The 19772-nt window shown below is 32.2% G+C and overlaps 1 protein-coding gene across 4 annotated transcripts in view; it reads left to right on the forward strand.

Annotated features, from left to right (window-relative positions):
• LOC106460226 (partitioning defective 3 homolog) overlaps positions 1 to 19772 on the forward strand; it is a 102608-nt gene that overhangs the window by 51183 nt on the left and 31653 nt on the right. For 3 of the 4 annotated variants that reach the window (XM_022386891.1, XM_022386894.1, XM_022386895.1), the window contains exons 4-12: positions 610 to 755; positions 3989 to 4153; positions 4843 to 4940; positions 10403 to 10480; positions 11846 to 12165; positions 14093 to 14227; positions 14997 to 15136; positions 16684 to 16827; positions 17902 to 18102. In XM_022386891.1, coding sequence (XP_022242599.1) covers positions 610 to 755; positions 3989 to 4153; positions 4843 to 4940; positions 10403 to 10480; positions 11846 to 12165; positions 14093 to 14227; positions 14997 to 15136; positions 16684 to 16827; positions 17902 to 18102 — 1427 coding nt within the window. The remainder of the gene's footprint in view (positions 1 to 609; positions 756 to 3988; positions 4154 to 4842; positions 4941 to 10402; positions 10481 to 11845; positions 12166 to 14092; positions 14228 to 14996; positions 15137 to 16683; positions 16828 to 17901; positions 18103 to 19772) is intronic. The other variant, XM_022386892.1, reaches the window with a different exon arrangement.

Raw genomic sequence — 19772 nt, forward strand, 5'->3', positions numbered from 1 at the left:
ATATATATATATATATATATATATTAGGTCTTGTATGGCTTTGTGTTTGCTCTTTTGCAGTATATCATTTCCAGACTATTACAATTAATTAAATTTCTGCTAATAAACAATGACATGAATATTATGATTTAACTTAGATTCTGACTTATGTCTAAAAGTAACATGTATTTGTTAATAGTCTACGATTTAAACTGTTGTAGACTTAACTGTAAAAACCTTTCCTAAATGTGAAATCAATGTTATGTAATGTTAGGTTTGACTTTTTAAACAAAAAACCTCTTCATATGAAAGTTTATTTTCCTTGTTTGAAAGTTAATTTGATTTAAATTCAGGATTGTTAAAATTTCATGTAATTTATGTTTAATTTGATGATGAACATTACATGTAATAGTTTTTAATATCCTTTGTACCTTCCTTTTCTTTTCATAGAAATAAATGATCAGAAATATTAACATTCTTCATAAATGGTGTATGAACAGGTAGAACCTGTCACCATTTTATTATAGCCTATATGTAGAGTATTTATTATAAAAAATATCCCATATTCAAATATTTTGTAATTGTTGATGGTGATATTCTCTTCCTTAGTTAATGGTGTTACATTTTCAGGTCTAACGGCTCTCCATGTACGAAGGGGAAGCGAATCTGCTCTTAATTGTCTTTTACCAATTTCTACCAATCTTGATCCAAGTAAAAGGTGGTCTGCAGCAGTTATCATAGACAATGATCCATGTGGGACATCAAAATTGTCTTCAGTATGTATACTGTCCTGATATTGATATGTCATGTCTTGTAATTTATTGTTTTCAACCTGCAAATTTTTATTAACTTTTATATGTTTTAGCTAAATGTCAAGACTATGTCAAACCTTAGACATTTGAATTTTTCTTTTCTCTAGGTGACTAATGAGAAATTTTGGTTTCCATCAGGCTAATACTAACTGTCATCCTCAACTAGAACCTAATATTGGTTTAAAACTGTTATAGGTATCCAACCTATTGGATTTCCCCTTAATGATCAGGAGACAAACTACTGCTCAGTGGCTCAGTAAGCTTCATGTGAAAGTTGGTTAAAAGCAGATGAATGGAGGAAAATCAAACACAGTATCTTTCTAATCAAACAAAACATTATTTACAGTGAATAAAATCAGTTGGAAGTTAAAATAAGCAAACAGAACAATACTTTTTATGTTACTGAAAATGATAACTATAAGCATTAAGAGTAAACATCTTATTAACATTTTGTCATGATCTTGATGTCATAACTGGAGTTATGACATAAAACATGTTTTAAATGGTTTGGAACTAATCAACCAAGAAAACCATTGAGCCAGTGGAATTCAAATGTATGGACCAATGAAATATATGCATAGTATTAAAGTCTTGGGAACATTATGTAAAATAATGCATGCTGCATTAGAGAAACAATATAGAAAATAAAAACCTTTACACATGATTTCACACTGGCTAATCCATTTCAGAATACTCTGATGTCATAAATTGTGCTTGTTTGTTTTTTCCTTCAAAATTTTAAAGGACATTACACACACCCCAAATGCAAAACAAATTTTATTTATTAAACAACTTTCTGGGGTTATCTATTAACACATTGCAGATGGGTCATGAGTTTACTCATGTTTCATGCAGAGTGTCTTTGTGTGCCATTTATTAAAATGTTGCATTCGAAAGGAGTCAGACACATTTGATTTTTTTGTTCCAGATGGTTATTATTTTTCTGATTTTTGCGTACAATACTCGTATTTTTACAAATGGCTTCTCACAGAAAACGTAACATGTTGAGTGAAGATGAGATAATTACTGAACTATTTGATGATAATTTGTTAGATCTTCTAAGTGAATGTGAAGATTCTGATGTGGATGTGTTTGTGTATCATTCTGACAATGATTCTAGCTACAGGGACACTGTTAGACCTACAAAGATACATAAAGTTGTTGTGCTCTCAACTGATTCTGAATCAGAAAGTGATGATGATTCTACAAATGTTCCTGTTAGTGATTTGTTTTCTCATTGTGATAATGATAATTTGTCAGATCTTGTCAGATCAAGTGAAGGTGAAGATTCTGATGTGGATGTGTTTGTGGATCATTCTGACAGTGACTCTAGCTCCAGTGACATTGATAGTCCTACAAAGATACGTAAAGTTATTGTACTCTCAACTGATTCTGAATCAGAAAGTGATGATGACTCTACAAATGTTCCTGTTAGTGATTTGTTTTCTCGGTGTGATAATGATTAATTTTTCAGAAATAGATATTTAACCGAATTTGGAAATGTTTGAAGGAAATCCAGGGGGTCACTATAACTCCATCCGAACCCGAAAGTATTGCTGCCGTGACAAGTCTAATGTTTGGTGATGACTTGTTTGAAATGTTTTGTCAGGAAATGTGTATTTACCATAATCAAACTGCAGAGAAACATAAAATGTCATCTAAAGGACTTCAATGGTCTGAAGTTACACCTACAGACATGGGAAAATTCCTAGGCCTTATTCTACTAATGGGACAGACAAGGAAATATAACTGGAAAGATTATTGGTCAACAGAATCTCTTTTGTTTAGCCCAGTATTTTCATAGGCAATGAGCTGAAACAGATTTGAACAAATTTGGACATTTTGGCATTTCAATGATAATCAGAAAATGGATGAGTCTTCAGGCAGGCTCTTCAAAATTTAACCAGTTCTGGATTATTTTCTCACTAAATTCAGGACACTTTACAAACCAAAGCAACATTTGTCATTGGATGAGGGCACCGTTCCATGGAGAGGACGTCTAAGATTCCGAACATACAAATATTGTAAAATATGGCTTGCTGGTGAGAATGGTGTGTGAGAGTGACACAGGTTATATTTGCAACATGTAGGTTGATACTGGTGAGAGGAAGAAATTGGAGGAGACTATTCTTTCAGTTCTTGCTCCCAATCTTGGATTGTGGCACCACATATACCAGGACAAATATTACAACAGTACTTCCATTGCAAGCCTATTCCTAGAACATAAAACAAGAGTCTGCAGAACAATCAGAGTGAATAGAGAGTTGCCGCCAAGCCTGAAGGCTGAAGTTTCAGCAATGAAAAAAGGTGAAACAACTTTCCATAGAAAGAGTGATGTTATAATTTTCATATGGAAAGACAAGAGAGAAGTGAGAATGGTTTCAACCATCCATGACTCATCTGTTTCTACCACAGGAAAGAAAAATAGAATAACTGGAGAAGAAATAAATAAAAAACCTGTGTGTGTTCTCCAATACAATGCCGACGTGAAAGGTGTTGATGGTGCAAATCAGTACCTCTCATACTACACTATTCTCGGAAAAACAGTGAAAGGGACAAAAAAGGTAGTACTTTATCTAATAAAATGTGGCCTTTTAAATTCATATATCATCTACAAAGCCCTGAATCAACAGGGAAAAAAAATATATATATGGAGACTGTCTCGCGACATGAAGCAGTATATTCCTGTGTTCATTTCATCTACAGGAAAAAAGAAATTTCCTACCAGAGCCTGCAGAGTTTTACTGCCCATGGGAAAAGAAGTGAAACGCTATACATATACAAGTTTTGTGAGGTTCCACTCCGTATAGGAAAATGTTTTACAAGATACCACACTTTAAAAATTGACTAGATATCTTCACGTACATACTCTGCAAGTTTCAATTAAATAATAAATAATGTAGTTGAGTTATGAACAAAATATGACGTGTCTGACTCCTTTCAAACTCAACGTTTAATAAATGGCACACAAAGACGCTCTGCACGAAACACTAGAAAACTCGTAACCCGTCCGCAATGTGTTAATATTTGAACCATGTAATAAGTGTTACTACAAAAAACATTCTTCATTTCTAGATTAATACCATACCATCCAATATAACTTTCACACATGAAATAAATGTTTTTTGTCTAATAGTTTCATGATTTTCATAAAACATTGCCACTGGTTCATGCATGATTTTGTGATGCCTTTATAGAGTGATGATCTGGATCATTCTGTTAAGGTTTTGCCTGCCGCTGAAGCTGGACAAGAAGACCTTGGTTTTACAAGAGTCAGTCAGGGAACAAGAAGAATGTCCATCTTGGGCAGTGGTTCCAACGTCCTGTCTTGGGAAGAAGCAGCAGACAGGCAACTGCTTAGAGTATGTAAAAATTTGATAGATTCCTTTTGCAGCTGGATTTGTTTACAGTAAATTTCACATGAAAAGGTGACAATATAATATGCGGAACTATAGTACTCAAGATATTGTTTTGTTTTTATCTAGTTTATTCTAAGATACTAAGTTAACAGTGGGATGATGTCGAAAATGTGGCTTAGGATCTACATGTTTTGACTGAGTTCATGGAGGTCCTTTGTGTTTCTAAGCATTTACGGCCTTAATAATAATAATCATGTATAATTATTTAAATATGTCATTACAAACACTTGTATCTTGGCAATCTTAACATTCTTGAAAGTGAGATTTGAAGAATTCATTTTAAGCACTTACAGTAAAATTGTGGTGATCAGGTATAAATCATTGTCATGGCCGAGTCTGGTACCAGCCTTTTCCAGTTGAGGTGGGCCAGATAGAACATTGGGGTGGCTTTGCCATTAAGATGTATAGATCACCAGTGTGTTGGACATACTGGTTGGGGTGGCTATAGTCTCCCCCCAAAGCACCCATTTAGCACCACTTCTGGTCATGGTTAGTAGTCTATATGATCACTTCAATCTAATTATTTGGTTTTTTTTATTAATAGATACAAATTACTAACTAGTTATATTCTATAGAAAAATATAATGATTACCACTGTAAAGAATTGGGTGTTTCAATCTTTGTGTTTTCAGATTCAGGATACCAGAAAAGAACCACTTGGTGGGTCAGGTACACCATCTGATCAGTCAAGAGACAGAGATAGTGAATCTTCAGGTGTCGGTGATTACAGGTTGGGTTAAATTTCATATATGTATTACTTAATATGATTGGATAACACAAGAAAACTTTCTTTTTCATAAATGTTGAAGCTGTATGCTGAAAATATTTACCATTTTTTAAATACAACTAAAATTTAAAATATATTGTGACTGAAATAATTTCATTTTATAATTCTTACAAACAAATTCTCATTAAACATATGCATTAATTAAACTTAAACTATGAAAAATTAATCTTATGATGATAAAAAAGTATTTATATATTTTAAAACCTTTTAATAGAGAGCGTACCAATTTTAACTTTTCGTTACTTTCATTTTAACTAATGATTAACCTCAATTATAACAGAAAAAGTAGCATTTGTTAAACTTTACTTGATATGTGAATTTGCCTTTTCTGAGTGTCATGTACAGAAATGTTCACAGAATTTAACAGTATTCCTACACCAGTTATGAATTGATCACTATTATTATTATTATTAATAGTTTGTGTAAACATTTTTAACTTCAAAAAGTTATCCTAAGCTGGTGACTTTGATTTTCATTGTGTTTTACTCATGAATCTAAAATCATTTTATTCAAACATGATGACTTTTAACCATCTTGCTAAACAGTCTGTTGATTATAATATATGTATTGGAAATTTATTTTGAGTAGATTTTCCTGTATTTAATAGTTTTTCTGTGTGTGTGTGTGTAATAATATTATTACATTGATCATGTTATGCAACGTTATTAACTAGTGTAGCTCTCCTTTATCATGAACTGTTGTTATACTAATATCCTTTTGGTGAATTAGAGATTCAATGACTTACAATATGAAACACTATGACTCGCATTTGAGAAGGTTTCACTAATTAAAATTACACTAAACTTTGGTGCATATATTCTCAGCTAATTATTCAAATAAATTTATTTGGACTTGTAAAAGATCTAGTGGTTTGAAGATTAATTCAATCTTTAGCAATAGAAATGGTGATACAATCATTTTTAATCTATAATAATAAAAGAGTCTTTCTGTGTGTGTGTGTGCGACTGCCATAGCTGCAAGAGGAAAGAACCTAGAGACCTGAAACTTTACACACATACTAAGGTGATTCTGTGGGTATGCGCCTGGGTATTATTTTGCCCTTAAGCCCCATAATTCTGCTTCCTGAAGGTCTATAGAAAAGTATCATATTTCTTTCTAATTCTCACTTACAGAAGGAAAAACGTGTGGAGGTTTTCTGCCAAATACTGTTGAAAAGGAACAAAATGGTAAAGAAAATTGGGAAAAAATGAACATATTTTACCAAAATTGAACAAAATTCAATAGGGTATGGGGCCAAACATTTCTTAGTCAGTCAAATGCAACACGGAGGGAAACAAAGGCATCAGGACCACCCATGAAACAGACCCCTAGAATACTAGAAAAGGTATAAACAAATAAAGTTTGGGAAATAGGGAACAGACAACGGGAAGAAAAATATGAATCACAGAATATTGGAGAATTCAGAGAAGGAAAAGAATACAAATAAAAACACAGGAAGAAAAAAAAATGAAACTGAGAAGCTAAATTAAAGCTATTTGCTTTTAAAAAGAGTTGAATTGAATGTTCAGGAAATGGCAACAGACAAATCAGTTAAAGAATTTGTGCATTGGGGTAGCTATAGAAGTAATTAAGATAATGGAGATGCTTGACTGGTACATTGAGGCCTCTGTGAATCATGAGGGGACCTTAGAATCCTGCAGCAGAGCATGGGTATTTTATGCTAGTATGTTATAAAACATAGCATTCACTGTTTTTGTTTTATAAGCTCTACAATACATACATGTGTAAAATCAAATCAATAGGACTTTAGGATTATTTTAATATTAGCTTAGTTATTTACAGTAATGGAAATAGTAATGGAAACACAAGTGATATGTGTACAGAAGTTGCAAACAACAAGCAGTGACAACTATATGGTGCAAACCCTTAAAGAAAATACAAAACAAAACTGAGTAAGATACACAATACACTAGTATTTTGAATGCAAGTCCTTTGATTTGTATAAAGCATTACACCTTGTTTCAATGTTGTCATACTGTTTATCAATAACCTTCTATATCAGGACTTTGAACATGTCAAGCCATAGTTATAAGTATTCCTTTGGTCTCTTTACTGTAAAGATGTTATTTAAGTATGTTTGCTGTATGCTTGTGGTCACTGTCTTGCTCAAAGATGAATTTCCTGTCAGTGATAGTGTGGACTACCCTACATATTTTTGTCACACATTACCTTCATCTGGCCATCTATTCTTCTTCGGGATATTAACTTCCTCCTGTCACCATTTTACATACACCTTACCGACTCTGACTGGCCAAGTTTTAGGTGGCGTTTTAGGTCTGAAATGTTCACAAATGAGATGGGATGGTCCATAAAATTGCTAGAGGTTTTCTTGCAGTATATTATTTACTAAACAAGGCCCAATCCAGACTCTACCTACTCCTGGATTATCATGAATAAAGCAGTGTCGGGATTGCTGCCCATCCCTCTGGTCCTAGTTACATATACCTGAACTGACTTGCTTTTGAAAATAATGTTTCGTGGTCAACCAATGCACAGTCTTATAGTGTTGCATTCTTCTGGGGTTCCCAATGCACTTTACCCCCCCCCCCCTCTTCTAGTAGATTATGGGAGTCCTTGTCACTCACCAGTTCCTAACTCCTGGGGTGGTGGACCATGGAAGCTTCCTACTGAGTGTGACCAATTCCAATCAGTAGAGAGTAGGGCAGTGGTGTTCTTTTAGTGTAGATGGTGTGAATATTTCTCCTACAGCAGAATGGACAAAACATTACAGATGCCACCTGGATTTGGACTGGAGATGATCCACCACATACAGTTTACTGCTCTGGCTGGCTTTCTTCTATTTTACCACTGCCTGGAATTCAATTTCCGGGTGGTCTAGTGATGGACCAGTGCTGGACCAGCCAGCATAAGTTCTCACTGATGTGGTTCATCGAGACCTGGCCCCTATTGTTGACTGGACAAAAAATTCCCAGTGCTGCTTGGTTTTGGACTGAGGTTGAGTTACCATATTTGCTTTCCCCATTCTACTACTGCCTGGATATTGGGTTCCTGGGTGGCCTGGTGTTGGATGTGCCCAGGGTTTCGCACATCAGCAATACCTAGGATGCTGGAACAGAAGTTCATTTTCCCATTTGCTTCCTGGTATGGGGGTGAAGATGGTTGGGAGCCTCCTCCTACCACAGAATGGATGAAACATACCCAATGCCACCTGATTTTGGACTGTAGTTGACTCGCCATATACAGTATGATGTGCCCTAGCCACACTACACCATAAAGCACATTCATTTTCCATACTGTGTTTCTGGACTTGCTTCTTTTCTTGGTGACACATTTCTTCACTACATGTGAAAAGTACTCTGGTAAAAAGGGATACAATCTACCACAGGTGTGCCTCTATATTTTCATGGTATAGGGATGTCATGCTCCATGGGTTCTCTTCAGGTGCTTTCTGAAGGGGGCTCATCTAAGTAACTTTTGCACTTGGCCCTCCAGCACTTCAGTGTAGGATTCAGGTATATATGCGAGATGAGGTAAGGTATCATATTGAAAGTTAACATTTTCCAACATTGAAATGAAAATGTATTTGTGATAGATACTTATCTGTCTTCACACTCCTCCTGTCTTCCCCACTTCTGGTGCATCTTTTCTTGCCTAATTTTGAAGTGATGATTGAACAATCACTATAAAAGAATTCAGCTGCTCTAGGAAGGTGTGTCGTACTCCTATTGGTGGAAGGTTGTCGTGTACTCATTTGCATGCTACAGTGTTGTAATACCATGTGAAAACATGTGGATTTAGGTTGGAGCCTCAAGGCTAGTGCCAAGCAAAAAAAATTGTGCATCTTAAGGTCAGCACGAAATTGGGGAAAGCTAATATGTGAGAGGAGATAAATATCTATCAGAAATAAATTTTCTATGTTGGAAAACATTTTAACCAGTCATACTCTCAATAAGCAATTTTAGTATTTTGTGCCGGAATTTACTTTCTGAAGGATGTCTAGCACCAGTTCACTCTGGTTTAAATAGGTCTGAATTTTCCTGTTACAAAAAAACCATCATAGGAGAAATGTTTACAGCTTCAATTGTAGTTTTTGCATAAAATGTTTTTCCTGTTACAAAAAAAACAAACATCATAGGTGTAACGAATTTGTTGTCATGTGTTTAATTTTAATATGAACGTTGTTTAGATTAAATTTGTATTTAAAGATATGCGTAACTTATAGTGTCATATATGTATTGCGTATAACGAATTTGTTATTATATATTTATTTTAATGACAACGTTTGTTTGGAATGAGTTTATATTTAAAAACATACCTAGCTTACAGTGTTAGTTACATATGGCAATACTCCCACCAATTCTCCGAGATTGTAGAATATTCGTGAATGCAAGAATCGACAATATATCCACTTCCGTAATTGGTTAAATATAGTTCAGTATTGTTGTCCTTCTAGTGCCTATAAAAGGCAACACGGCAAAAAAAAAAAAAGAGAGAGCTTACAAGTCTGCTAGGAACCTGTTATTAACGTGTATGCTATAAACCATTATTTTGCTAACCCTTATCAACCGGAAAATATAAGACATTTGACCATAAACAGTTATAAATTTCGAATGTCAGTGGATTCTCATCAGACGTTAATATCTTTCTGAAAGTATTACTGAATTCTCATAGGACATTAGTGGTTTTATGAAAATATTATCTTACTTCGATGGTCAAACAATTCAGTGCCTGACAAAGCTAGCTAGCTTCTCGGCAATTGTACGTACCTCGACTTCAAGTTAACTCACTGGATATCAAGGAGACTCTGAACTAGAATAAAGATTCTATGTTGTTTGTAATTTAGTGAAATTGTTGTTTATAAAACTTTGTTTGTGGTAATCATTCATAATAATTGTTGTTGTAAATTGTAGTGTTGTATATATATATTAAAACGTATTTGTGTGAAAACGAAGACTGTGTGTGTCAATCTTGTTGAAAAATGGTGTAAATTAACTAAAACATCGGCTTTGGACTATTTCAAATTCACAATACGTAACATAATAAATTGTTTACAGCTTCAACTGCAGTTTTTGCATAAAATGATAAATGTGGGAAATATAAAGTAGGAGTGAGAAATTGATGCATTTCTTTGTGTTTTTTTTTTTCAGATGTTAAAAGCAAATAATGTAAAATGCAGAAAATAGATTATGGCTGAACTAGCATCTTTCAGTTAAAATTGAAAAACGTTTAGGTTAAGATGTTTAATAGATCATAATGAATAATGATGAAATAATCAGATGTGAATATTAAATACTTAAACTATAAAAAAAAACTTACATGAACTATTGAATAAATATTGCTTTGGAATAATGTTTTTATAAATTATTTGTTGCAAATTTTCATCTTTTAAACTCTCTCACTCTTTTTTTATTTATTTTTTACAGAGAAAATCCAGTTACCTTAAAGAATGTATCTGGTCCTTTAGGCATTCATGTCATTCCAGACTATGATTCCAACGGAAGGTAGAGTAGGTTGCTTATTCAATAACTTTCACAATATTATCTTAAAAGATTAATGCATTCACTAATTTTATAGTAAATCTTAAGAAAAAGAAAGATATTAAGCCTACTGCAATGGGTATCTATTACTGCGCATGACACAAGGTTTTAGTGTTAGTGTCTTACATTCAAAATGTTATTAAACTATTTACTATATTATACCAATTAGTATAGCATACAATGTTAGCTAATAATCCATATTTTAATAGTATATACGTTTTAAGTTCTTAATTCTACAAGGCAATATTTCAAAAAATCCTGAATTTCCTCTAGTGTGACAAATGTGACACATTTATCTTTGGGCATCATTTTTTCTCTATTTTATCCACCACTCCTCCAGAAAGTATGAAATAAAACGCAAATTACTCATATAAAATCATCATTGTTCAGACAAACCATAACTTTTATAGCCTTCAATTTTGTTTGTTTACAGAGCTATCGAATAGAAAATCAGACCTCTCCTGCCACACCCACCTGTCACATCCTCTCTTTCAGGATTTGTTAATAGCTCTCTCTTACTTTTTTATGATATATTGCCTATAACCAATAGAAAGCGATGTATTGAATAATATTGTGTTCTGAACAGATAATCATCAGTTTCACTCATAGTACAAGCTCAGTTCCCATGGGAAAGCTAACAACTAGCTTGAAGGAATTTGTAACGGCTCTTATCCCATAGCTAGTCTATGTTCTTTGATTCATTATTTAATTAAATAAAAATTATTTAGTGGATTACTACCATTAGTATAAAAAAATAAGTAGGGTTAAGTGTCATCGACAGTCGACAACAAGAAGAAAAGAAGATTGGGTAAGTACTTTATTTCTTGTTTTTCGTGTTTATTCTTTAATTATTATTATTATTATAAAAGTAACTAAAATGTAAAAAATAGGGATATTTTTATGTTAGTTAAGATTAAATTAGATAAAATAAATGTCTTCAGATATGATCTACAGCTAGGCATATCATAAAGTACAAATACAAAAGATGCGCGGGTTTAATGTTAAGATTTAATGTGACAACATCCCTTTACATTTTGTCTTTGTACTTTACATTTATATATGTATGTATGTATATATTTATGTATAAAAACCATGTACACTCAGCTGTAGATTGTATCTGAAGAAGACAGACAAATGTTCTGTTGAAATGTATAGTATGTTTCCCCAAAATACAACCACTTTATTATTCTTATTAATCACTTTTTGTAAATCTACTATCCATGGTCTGATTAATGACATTTATACTCTAAATTGGAACAAAAGCAGGATTTTATTTGTTACGTCTATTGTGTGGCATAAATTACGTTCATAAATTATAAACTTTTGTAGAAATATGGGGCTAGTTGTGCATGGTGTTGAACCTGGTGGCAGAGTTGACCAGGATGGACGGCTTCATGTTGGAGATCGTATCATTGACATCAATGGGCAAAGTTTACTTCATGTTAGCTTCCGAAAAGCTCAGGAAATATTTAAAGATGCATTAAGAGAACCAGAACTTAGGATACGCTTTGCCAAGAATTCATTGTATACAGGCTCTGTTCAAAAACCTAAAAAGCCTCCTCCCCCTGTTTATCCAAAACCCCTGGTCTCGAAAGAGAGACCAAAAGATGAAAGTGAAAGAGCAGACTTGGTGGAAGAACTAGAAAAAGGTTTGTTTGTTAACTGTAATTTATTAAAACATATTTTTATACTAGTCAACCTAAATTATATCATTGAACACCTTCAGACCTGCTCTTTCCTTTATAATAACTTATTGTAACAGCTAAATATGAAATAATGTTATCATTTTAAAGTTAAGATGTATACATTCCTTTATTTTTAAATCTGTAATGAACTGTTGAAACAAATATGATAGAAAATAACTTGTGTAAAAGATAGTAGTTTGTCACATGCAATAAGCTTAAATGTTATCACTTTTACACATGCAAAAATTTAGAATTTTATATATTTTATTTCCAATATGTCCTGTGTGTAAATTAAAAAAACATTTGTTGTATATGCATTTCTAATTTACTCAACCACATTCATTGATAATTTTTACAGATTAAAAAATGTTTTTTTTTGTATGTAGTAACACATTTAGAACATAGCTACTTGTAAATGTGACTTTAGTGAACTCCTGAGTTTAAGCATTACATATCATTTTTTAATCAATGGATATCTATATGCTGCTGGGAAGGATAAGTAGAAACATGTTCATATAATGTTCATGGTTTTTCTTTATTAATAAAGAAAATGAATCTGTAATGTGATATGCATGAAAACCAAATTTAAAGGGCAAGTAATGGGAAATAGAAGCCACATGAAGCCTATTCTGGCACTCACTAGAATTTCTGAAACAAGAAATTTGCTCATCTTAATTTAAAAGAAAAAAGTACATTCACATAAACTATCATAAATAAATTATGTATTTATACATAAAGTGTAAATAAAATAAGCAATAAAACTGTTAAACTGTACAACTGCCTTATTCCAAACACTAAATAGAAGGTTATTTGTTGGAAGATTTTAGGAGCAACATCTTTAGAAGATAAGTGCAAATTTATCACAATACAGGGTAAAGCATGTGGTTTGTAATACAAATAATAATAAAAAAAACCTTGAATTTGCTCTCCTTGTACAGATAGATTTCACTATTTAATGCAAGGAATTAGTTCTTGTAACTTATTTTTCTAACCAGATTTGTGGAAAACTTGTCAGTGTATTATCAAGTACCAAAGTTACTGTAATGCACAGTTTAGTTAAGAGAATGTTTTGGAACTCGTGTGTGTAGGTGGCAGTTCTGATTTGTGAGGTAAGGCACAAATAAGATATTTCATAGTTACATGACATAAACATCTTGTTCAATCCTTATATTACATCCATACAAACATTAAGTCAATATTTTCATTGAGGGAGCTAGAAGATTTCAAAAATCAAACAAAACTCTTTCTGATTTGTCTACTATAACATTTATTACAGTTGGAAACATTCTTTCACGGATTACAGCAAATAACTTTCTAGGTATTGTTTACAATTATTTAGGTATGTGTACATGTCTTGCCATAATGATATTGTAATGGCGGTTATACTGCTACGTGACTTCTCTTCTAAAAACTTGGTGATATCCAAGGAAATCTGATTTGTGTATTTGCTGTGCTTGGAAATGTGTTTTAACTATTTTGTGGAATCCAGTATAAACACAATATCTTAAAAAGTTATTCTATTCTGATAAGAGTTAGCATACAGATCACGCAATGAATTTCCAAACAAAAAACAAAAGAAACTTGAGCACTTTCAAATAGTAGACTATTTTTCTTCAGGAGGATAAAGAAACACAGTAAACTATTTAAAAGCTCTTGAATTTTTTTTTTTTTAAATGCTTGAAATGTTATTGTATTAATAAGAAACTGGACTTTGAAACCATACATTTATTAGTCAACCAATATGTTTCAAAACTGATCCTTTATTTAATATCTAAAACTGATACTTTTTTTCTTGAGAAATTTAGTAAGTATTACACTTACTTTTAATGTTTGTAATGGTAGTGAAAACAGCACATCTCTGACCATATTTTTCATTGTCCTCTATTATAAGGTTCAAATTCAAAGGTTGCCACAATAACATCAACAAAAAATACTCCTTTATCTGTGCCATTGAATCAAAAGAATATTTCTCTCACCTCAAACACAAGGAAGATTGGACAGAAAATTTTGATACAGCTGACAAAAGGTAAAGCTTCTTTTTGAGTATCAAGTGTTTAGCAAACAGTGATGTAATAAAATGCTAAATTTGTAAAACATGATTATAAAGAATAATCAGTAAATATTTACATTACAAAACAAAACTAGTATGTTTTAAAACTATAGTAAAAAAACGTTTACAGAATAATAGTATTTGATGACGAGGAACCCACTTTGAGTCTAATAATGCTTGGAGTTGGCTTGAATGGGTAATGAAGAAAAACTTTAATATAAGTTTAACATAACAGCAAATGTACGTTTCGACATGATACCTGATGATGACAAAACCTTGTCGAAACGTTGTACATTTGCTGTTATGTTAAACTTATATTAAAGTTTATCTTCATTACCCATTCAAGCTGTCTCCAAGCATTATTAGAATAGCAGTATGTCTTACTATTACTCAACATTATTTTGGAACTTTGGATGTAAAAGATGATTGAGTTATTCATATACTACATCAAAAAGTAACATCACATAGCCATGCCCATCATCTGGATATAAACTGTAACATGATATCAATTATCAAATATTTATACTGTGAAACAAAACAATTATTTTTAAAACTTCTCACAAGAAACAATATACAAAATAATAATAATATGCTACAGAACATTATTGAATTAAAAGGTTTAATTGACACATTTTGTTTATAAACAGTTTGTAATGATTTTTAGATTTTTTATGTTTATTATGTTAAGTTGTGTGTCAGAAGTGTACTAGTAAAGTTGTAAAACCCACGTAAAAACTTGTTCTAGGCCAAGATGGCTTTGGTTTCAGCATAACAACAAGGGATAATCCTGCTGGTGGGAACTGTCCCATTTACATTAAAAACATTCTACCTAAAGGTGCTGCAATTCAAGATGGTAGACTGAAACCAGGAGATAGGCTTTTAAAAGTAAGAACCACAGTATGCTTTTACAGGTTGTTTTTAGTTTCTTTTTGGGGGAATTAGAGGTTTATAAAAATGTATCAATCTATTAAGAAACAAATTCTGTGAAAAGATTTAAATGTGAAAATATGGGTACTGCTTCAAAAATAAGAATTTCCTGGAAAGTCACAATGGTTGTTTTGATGATTCTTGGGATTTTCATCATATAGATGATATAAGTACTATAAATATTAATCACATCTGTTTATATATGGGACATAAATTAAGTTACCTGAGATGCTGTGGCTCGTTGCGTGATCTAGAGACTGAAAGAATTTTATCACATATACCTGTGTAATACAAGTAATGTTATCTAAAAAGTTGTAGTCCATTGGCTGAAAGTATGTGGACCATCAGATACTAACCCAATAAAATTACATTTGTCTTTATGCTGTGAAATATGATGCTTTGGGGAAAACTGTGATCAACACTGTGAAAAGGTAAGAGTGGATGAATTAACATCTTATCTATGTGATGAACATGGTGTAATTTGGAAATAAAAGTTCTGGTCCACTTCGGAAAATGTGCTTTTTTTCTGATATAAATAAGTTGTCTAGAAAGTTCATTGTTTGAAGACTTATTCATAAATAAATTAAGAATCAAAACCTCTTTGAAGGTCCTTTGTGAGCATGTTGGTTAGTCTTGTACAATCTTCATTCCAGCTTGTTAAATGTAACATAGGCAGCTATTTTTATAAGTACTCTTTCTTTATATATTTGTTGTTTTTTGATTATTTTTTACTGTATTATTCTTTCAATGGTCTCTACGAATTTACATAGATGTGAAAAGGTAGAGTTCTTCATGAATAGACATTTTACCCTTGAAAGAAGAAGGGTTATGTTCTGAAAATTTTTGAATTACAAGTTTCTTGTTTTAACTTGCTGAGTTAAAGCCATCCTAACTTGTGAGGTAAAGCTTTATGTAGATGATATTTCAAAGACTACCTTAGTGAACTTACAATTTTTTAAGGAGATGAAGGGAGTTAAATTATAGTTCACATTATTATCGGGCAATGAATTTATAAACTTGCACAATATGGAGAGAATGATTGTTAGAATCAAGGCTTGCAATTGGACATAATTTTGGTTTTGATTAAGTTAATGATTAAGTTTTTTTTCGTCCTTCACTTTATAGTTTAAAGTATTGTTTCTTTTTTCACTCTGTCTTGTAGCAAGTTTGGATTGTTTATGAAATTTGCTAATTTCTAAATTAATGTTTGAGATGAGTGTTTAAAATGAGAATTAAAAACAAAATGTAAGAACCAAACCTAGTTATTTTTAAAAAATATGAAAATTCTGTCTTCAAATATTTTAAACAATTTGAAATTAGACAATTCAATGATCATAGGTCCTATGTTTTGACAAGTCTGTTCAAGTGTGAAATAATACCCAATAACATGTGAATTAAGTGGCCTGTAAGAGCATCTTTGAACAAATATAAGTTGGACACTCAACGTACGTTATACTTGTAAAATGAAAATATCTAAAAATATTAAATACATATACAATTTGCAGGTCAATGAAGAAGAAATGACTGGTTTATCGCAGACAGAAGCTGTTGACATTTTGAGAAAGACTCCATTAGGAGGAACTGTGAATTTAATGGTTTCTCGACAAGAAATCAACCCTACTTCCAGTTCTGACTTACCCCAAGAAATGGTCAGTTAACATTCAAAATTCAAACTTTTTTGATCTGTTTCTTGCTTTGTAAACTGTTCATTAGGCTAAATGTGAGGCTTGAAATGTTAGGGGTTTCATGTTTAGCTAGATTTCCTTCAAGTGTCATATTGAGGGAAAGAAACAATAATATATATTTTAAAACTAGATTTTTATTATTATTGATTCATTAGAAACTTGCTGGAGTTATTTTATTTTTTCATTGTTTGGTACATAAGTTCTGTAGTTATGAAGTTTTTTTTTACATGGTACTAGGATATTAGTATATAGTATTATGTACTATAACAGAGTAGAAGATGGTGCTAATATTGCAACTATTTTGTATTTGTTTGACGGAACACCCTCTCGAGCAAGTACTACTGCAGATACTTTCTAACACCCCCCCCCTCCCTCTCTCATAGGTGCTGGTGGTAGTAAGATAGTAAATACTCTGTACTTGTAATTGAACTGCCCAATAGAAGGTGATACTAACATTGGTTGTATTCTGGGTTAAAACATGATCTTAGATTTTTGTAATTCTCCTATTTTTTGTGCAGATTGCATCTCTAATTTGAAAACTGATTTCAGTTAAAGCTTAAGTTGTACAAAAAATTATCATAATTTTGTGTAGTGAATTTAACACATTTGAGGTCTTTGAGCTGTGCCTATTATTGTATTGTTTGAGTTTATAATACTCATTATATCATTTAAATCATCACAAAAAAGTGTAGACAAATGAAAGAGAATGAATTTAGCATAATTCAAAACTATTAGTTACTGGGCCACCTGTTTATCAATAACTTTTTGTTCTAGCTTTAACTACTCTGTTGTACCCAATTGGCTTAAGTCTCTTGAACTAACAACTGCAAGAAATATCATAGAATGAAAGTTTGTAATAACACGATGAAGTATTTTGCTTGTTCATTATGCACATCTGATATGAAGTTTTATGAATGTGGATAGTTTTATGTCAGGACTATGAAATTATCTGAAATTAGTGTTCATTAAAATTTAATTTTGCATTACTTTTCACATATGATTAAACATTTCATTGTACATCCTGTTTTTATTCTTCAGCCACCAGATAAAAATGAAGAGGAATTTGGCATCTATCCTTGGAAGCACAAAGAGATATTGACCTTTGACATTCCATTAAATGACACAGAATTAGCTGGTTTAGGTGTCAGTGTGAAAGGCAAAACCAGTACAACTCGGGATGGTTCTGTAGATTTGGGTATCTTTGTTAAATCCGTTATTCATGGTAGTGCTGCATCTAAGGTGAGCGGAATTTACAAAATTGACCTTATCATAATAAATAATGATAGAGATGTTCATATCTTTGGGAAATTACCCATGAATTAAAATCTTTCTTTGCATCATTTCAGATGCCATTCACTAAAATATACAAAGTTGTCTACACACTTAGTTAAAATTATAAAGCATTTCTTTATTGTCAGTGACTAAAATTTGAACAGAAAAAAAAAACAGAGATATATGTATCATATGTCAAGTATTAGGTTCAAAAACTAGTAAACAGTAATAATGACAGACATTGTAAGAAATCTCAAACAACTGAAACACTTAACTTAATGGTGCAGTTATTCTGCTGATGCCTGCTGTCCATACTGAATATCAATTGGTAGTGTGTTTTGTGGCCAAAAAAACCTGCAGGATACACTGTGTGTTATTAACAGGAGTGATAGTTTAGCGATTTCCCACTTTCTGTAGATCGAACTGTGGTAATCCAAACCATCATATATTTTCATTGGATATGCTCTACTGGAACCTTACCTCACATACCAAATTTCAAGGTAATCCATTAATAAATACACAAGATATAAAATCTCTAATTTTGATTGAATTATTTCCTCCTTCTTTTTTATTTGCAACAAAAGTATGGAAACTTTATTTGATAAAAAAACATACTTAACTTTTATGGATTTTTTCAAATTCGGTACACTGTTAGATCTTTACAACCTACAATTAGGTGTCAAATTTGGTCTAAATATAAGCCATATATACGAAGTTATTCAACAAAAAACCATTCAAATTTGACCAAAATGTTTGCACACACCTACACAAAAAGTCGTGAGTTATCGGTTTGAAATTTTTACCACAGTTTCACCTAATAGTATAAGTGGACTGATTTTAGTTTTTTTATCATTCAAATTAATGATGGCTAATTTAGAGCAGCAAAACTATAGGGGGAAAGGACATGCAGATACATAAGTATTGGTTAGGCCAAGCAAACTAGATTATCAGTTTCTATCTCAAGTTTTCAAAAGAATCATATGGCTGAATGGTCATTATTCATTGCCAACTTTCAAGCACAGATCTCCTAAATTTTATGAAATTCTCCTAATTAAAGAGCATTTAGCATCATATGATATTAGCTTTAGCAATTAATATAAATAATGATGCTTGATACGGTTATACCGAATGCATGCGGGTGATGACAAGAAAATGTTAATCTAGATTCCATGTTGTTCTTATAAAGGCAGTTATTAACAGTGTTTTAGAGAGAAAAACTACCACCATGTATTTTAAAGAATCGGGTTGCTTCTGCGAAGTAAAGGTCTTTTCCAAATAATAGGGCTGTGATCCTAAAGCTAATGTGGGTTACTATAGTGTTGCTTTCTTACTTGCTCTGGTTTGTTAGTGTGTATTGACAAAAAGTCATGATATCTAGTCAAATAGACTTCAGGTGTGAAAAAAGGGTACACCCAAAATAGGATTGAGCGTGTGACTTAAAGGAATGAAATCAAAATTGGTGGCCAAACTAGTAACTACACTTATAGTATTGGTAAGAATTTTACAGCAAATATTCATTCAATGGTTAGCCAGACCGTGTTTTTTGTTCAACTTCGGCATGATGGTGGGTAAAATAAAATATGTGGCCGAACTAACTAATGAATGAATATTTCCTGTAAAATTGTTATCAGTGCTAT

This window comes from Limulus polyphemus, unplaced genomic scaffold, assembly GCF_000517525.1.
Source record: "Limulus polyphemus unplaced genomic scaffold, Limulus_polyphemus-2.1.2 Scaffold731, whole genome shotgun sequence".
NCBI lineage: Eukaryota > Metazoa > Arthropoda > Merostomata > Xiphosura > Limulidae > Limulus > Limulus polyphemus.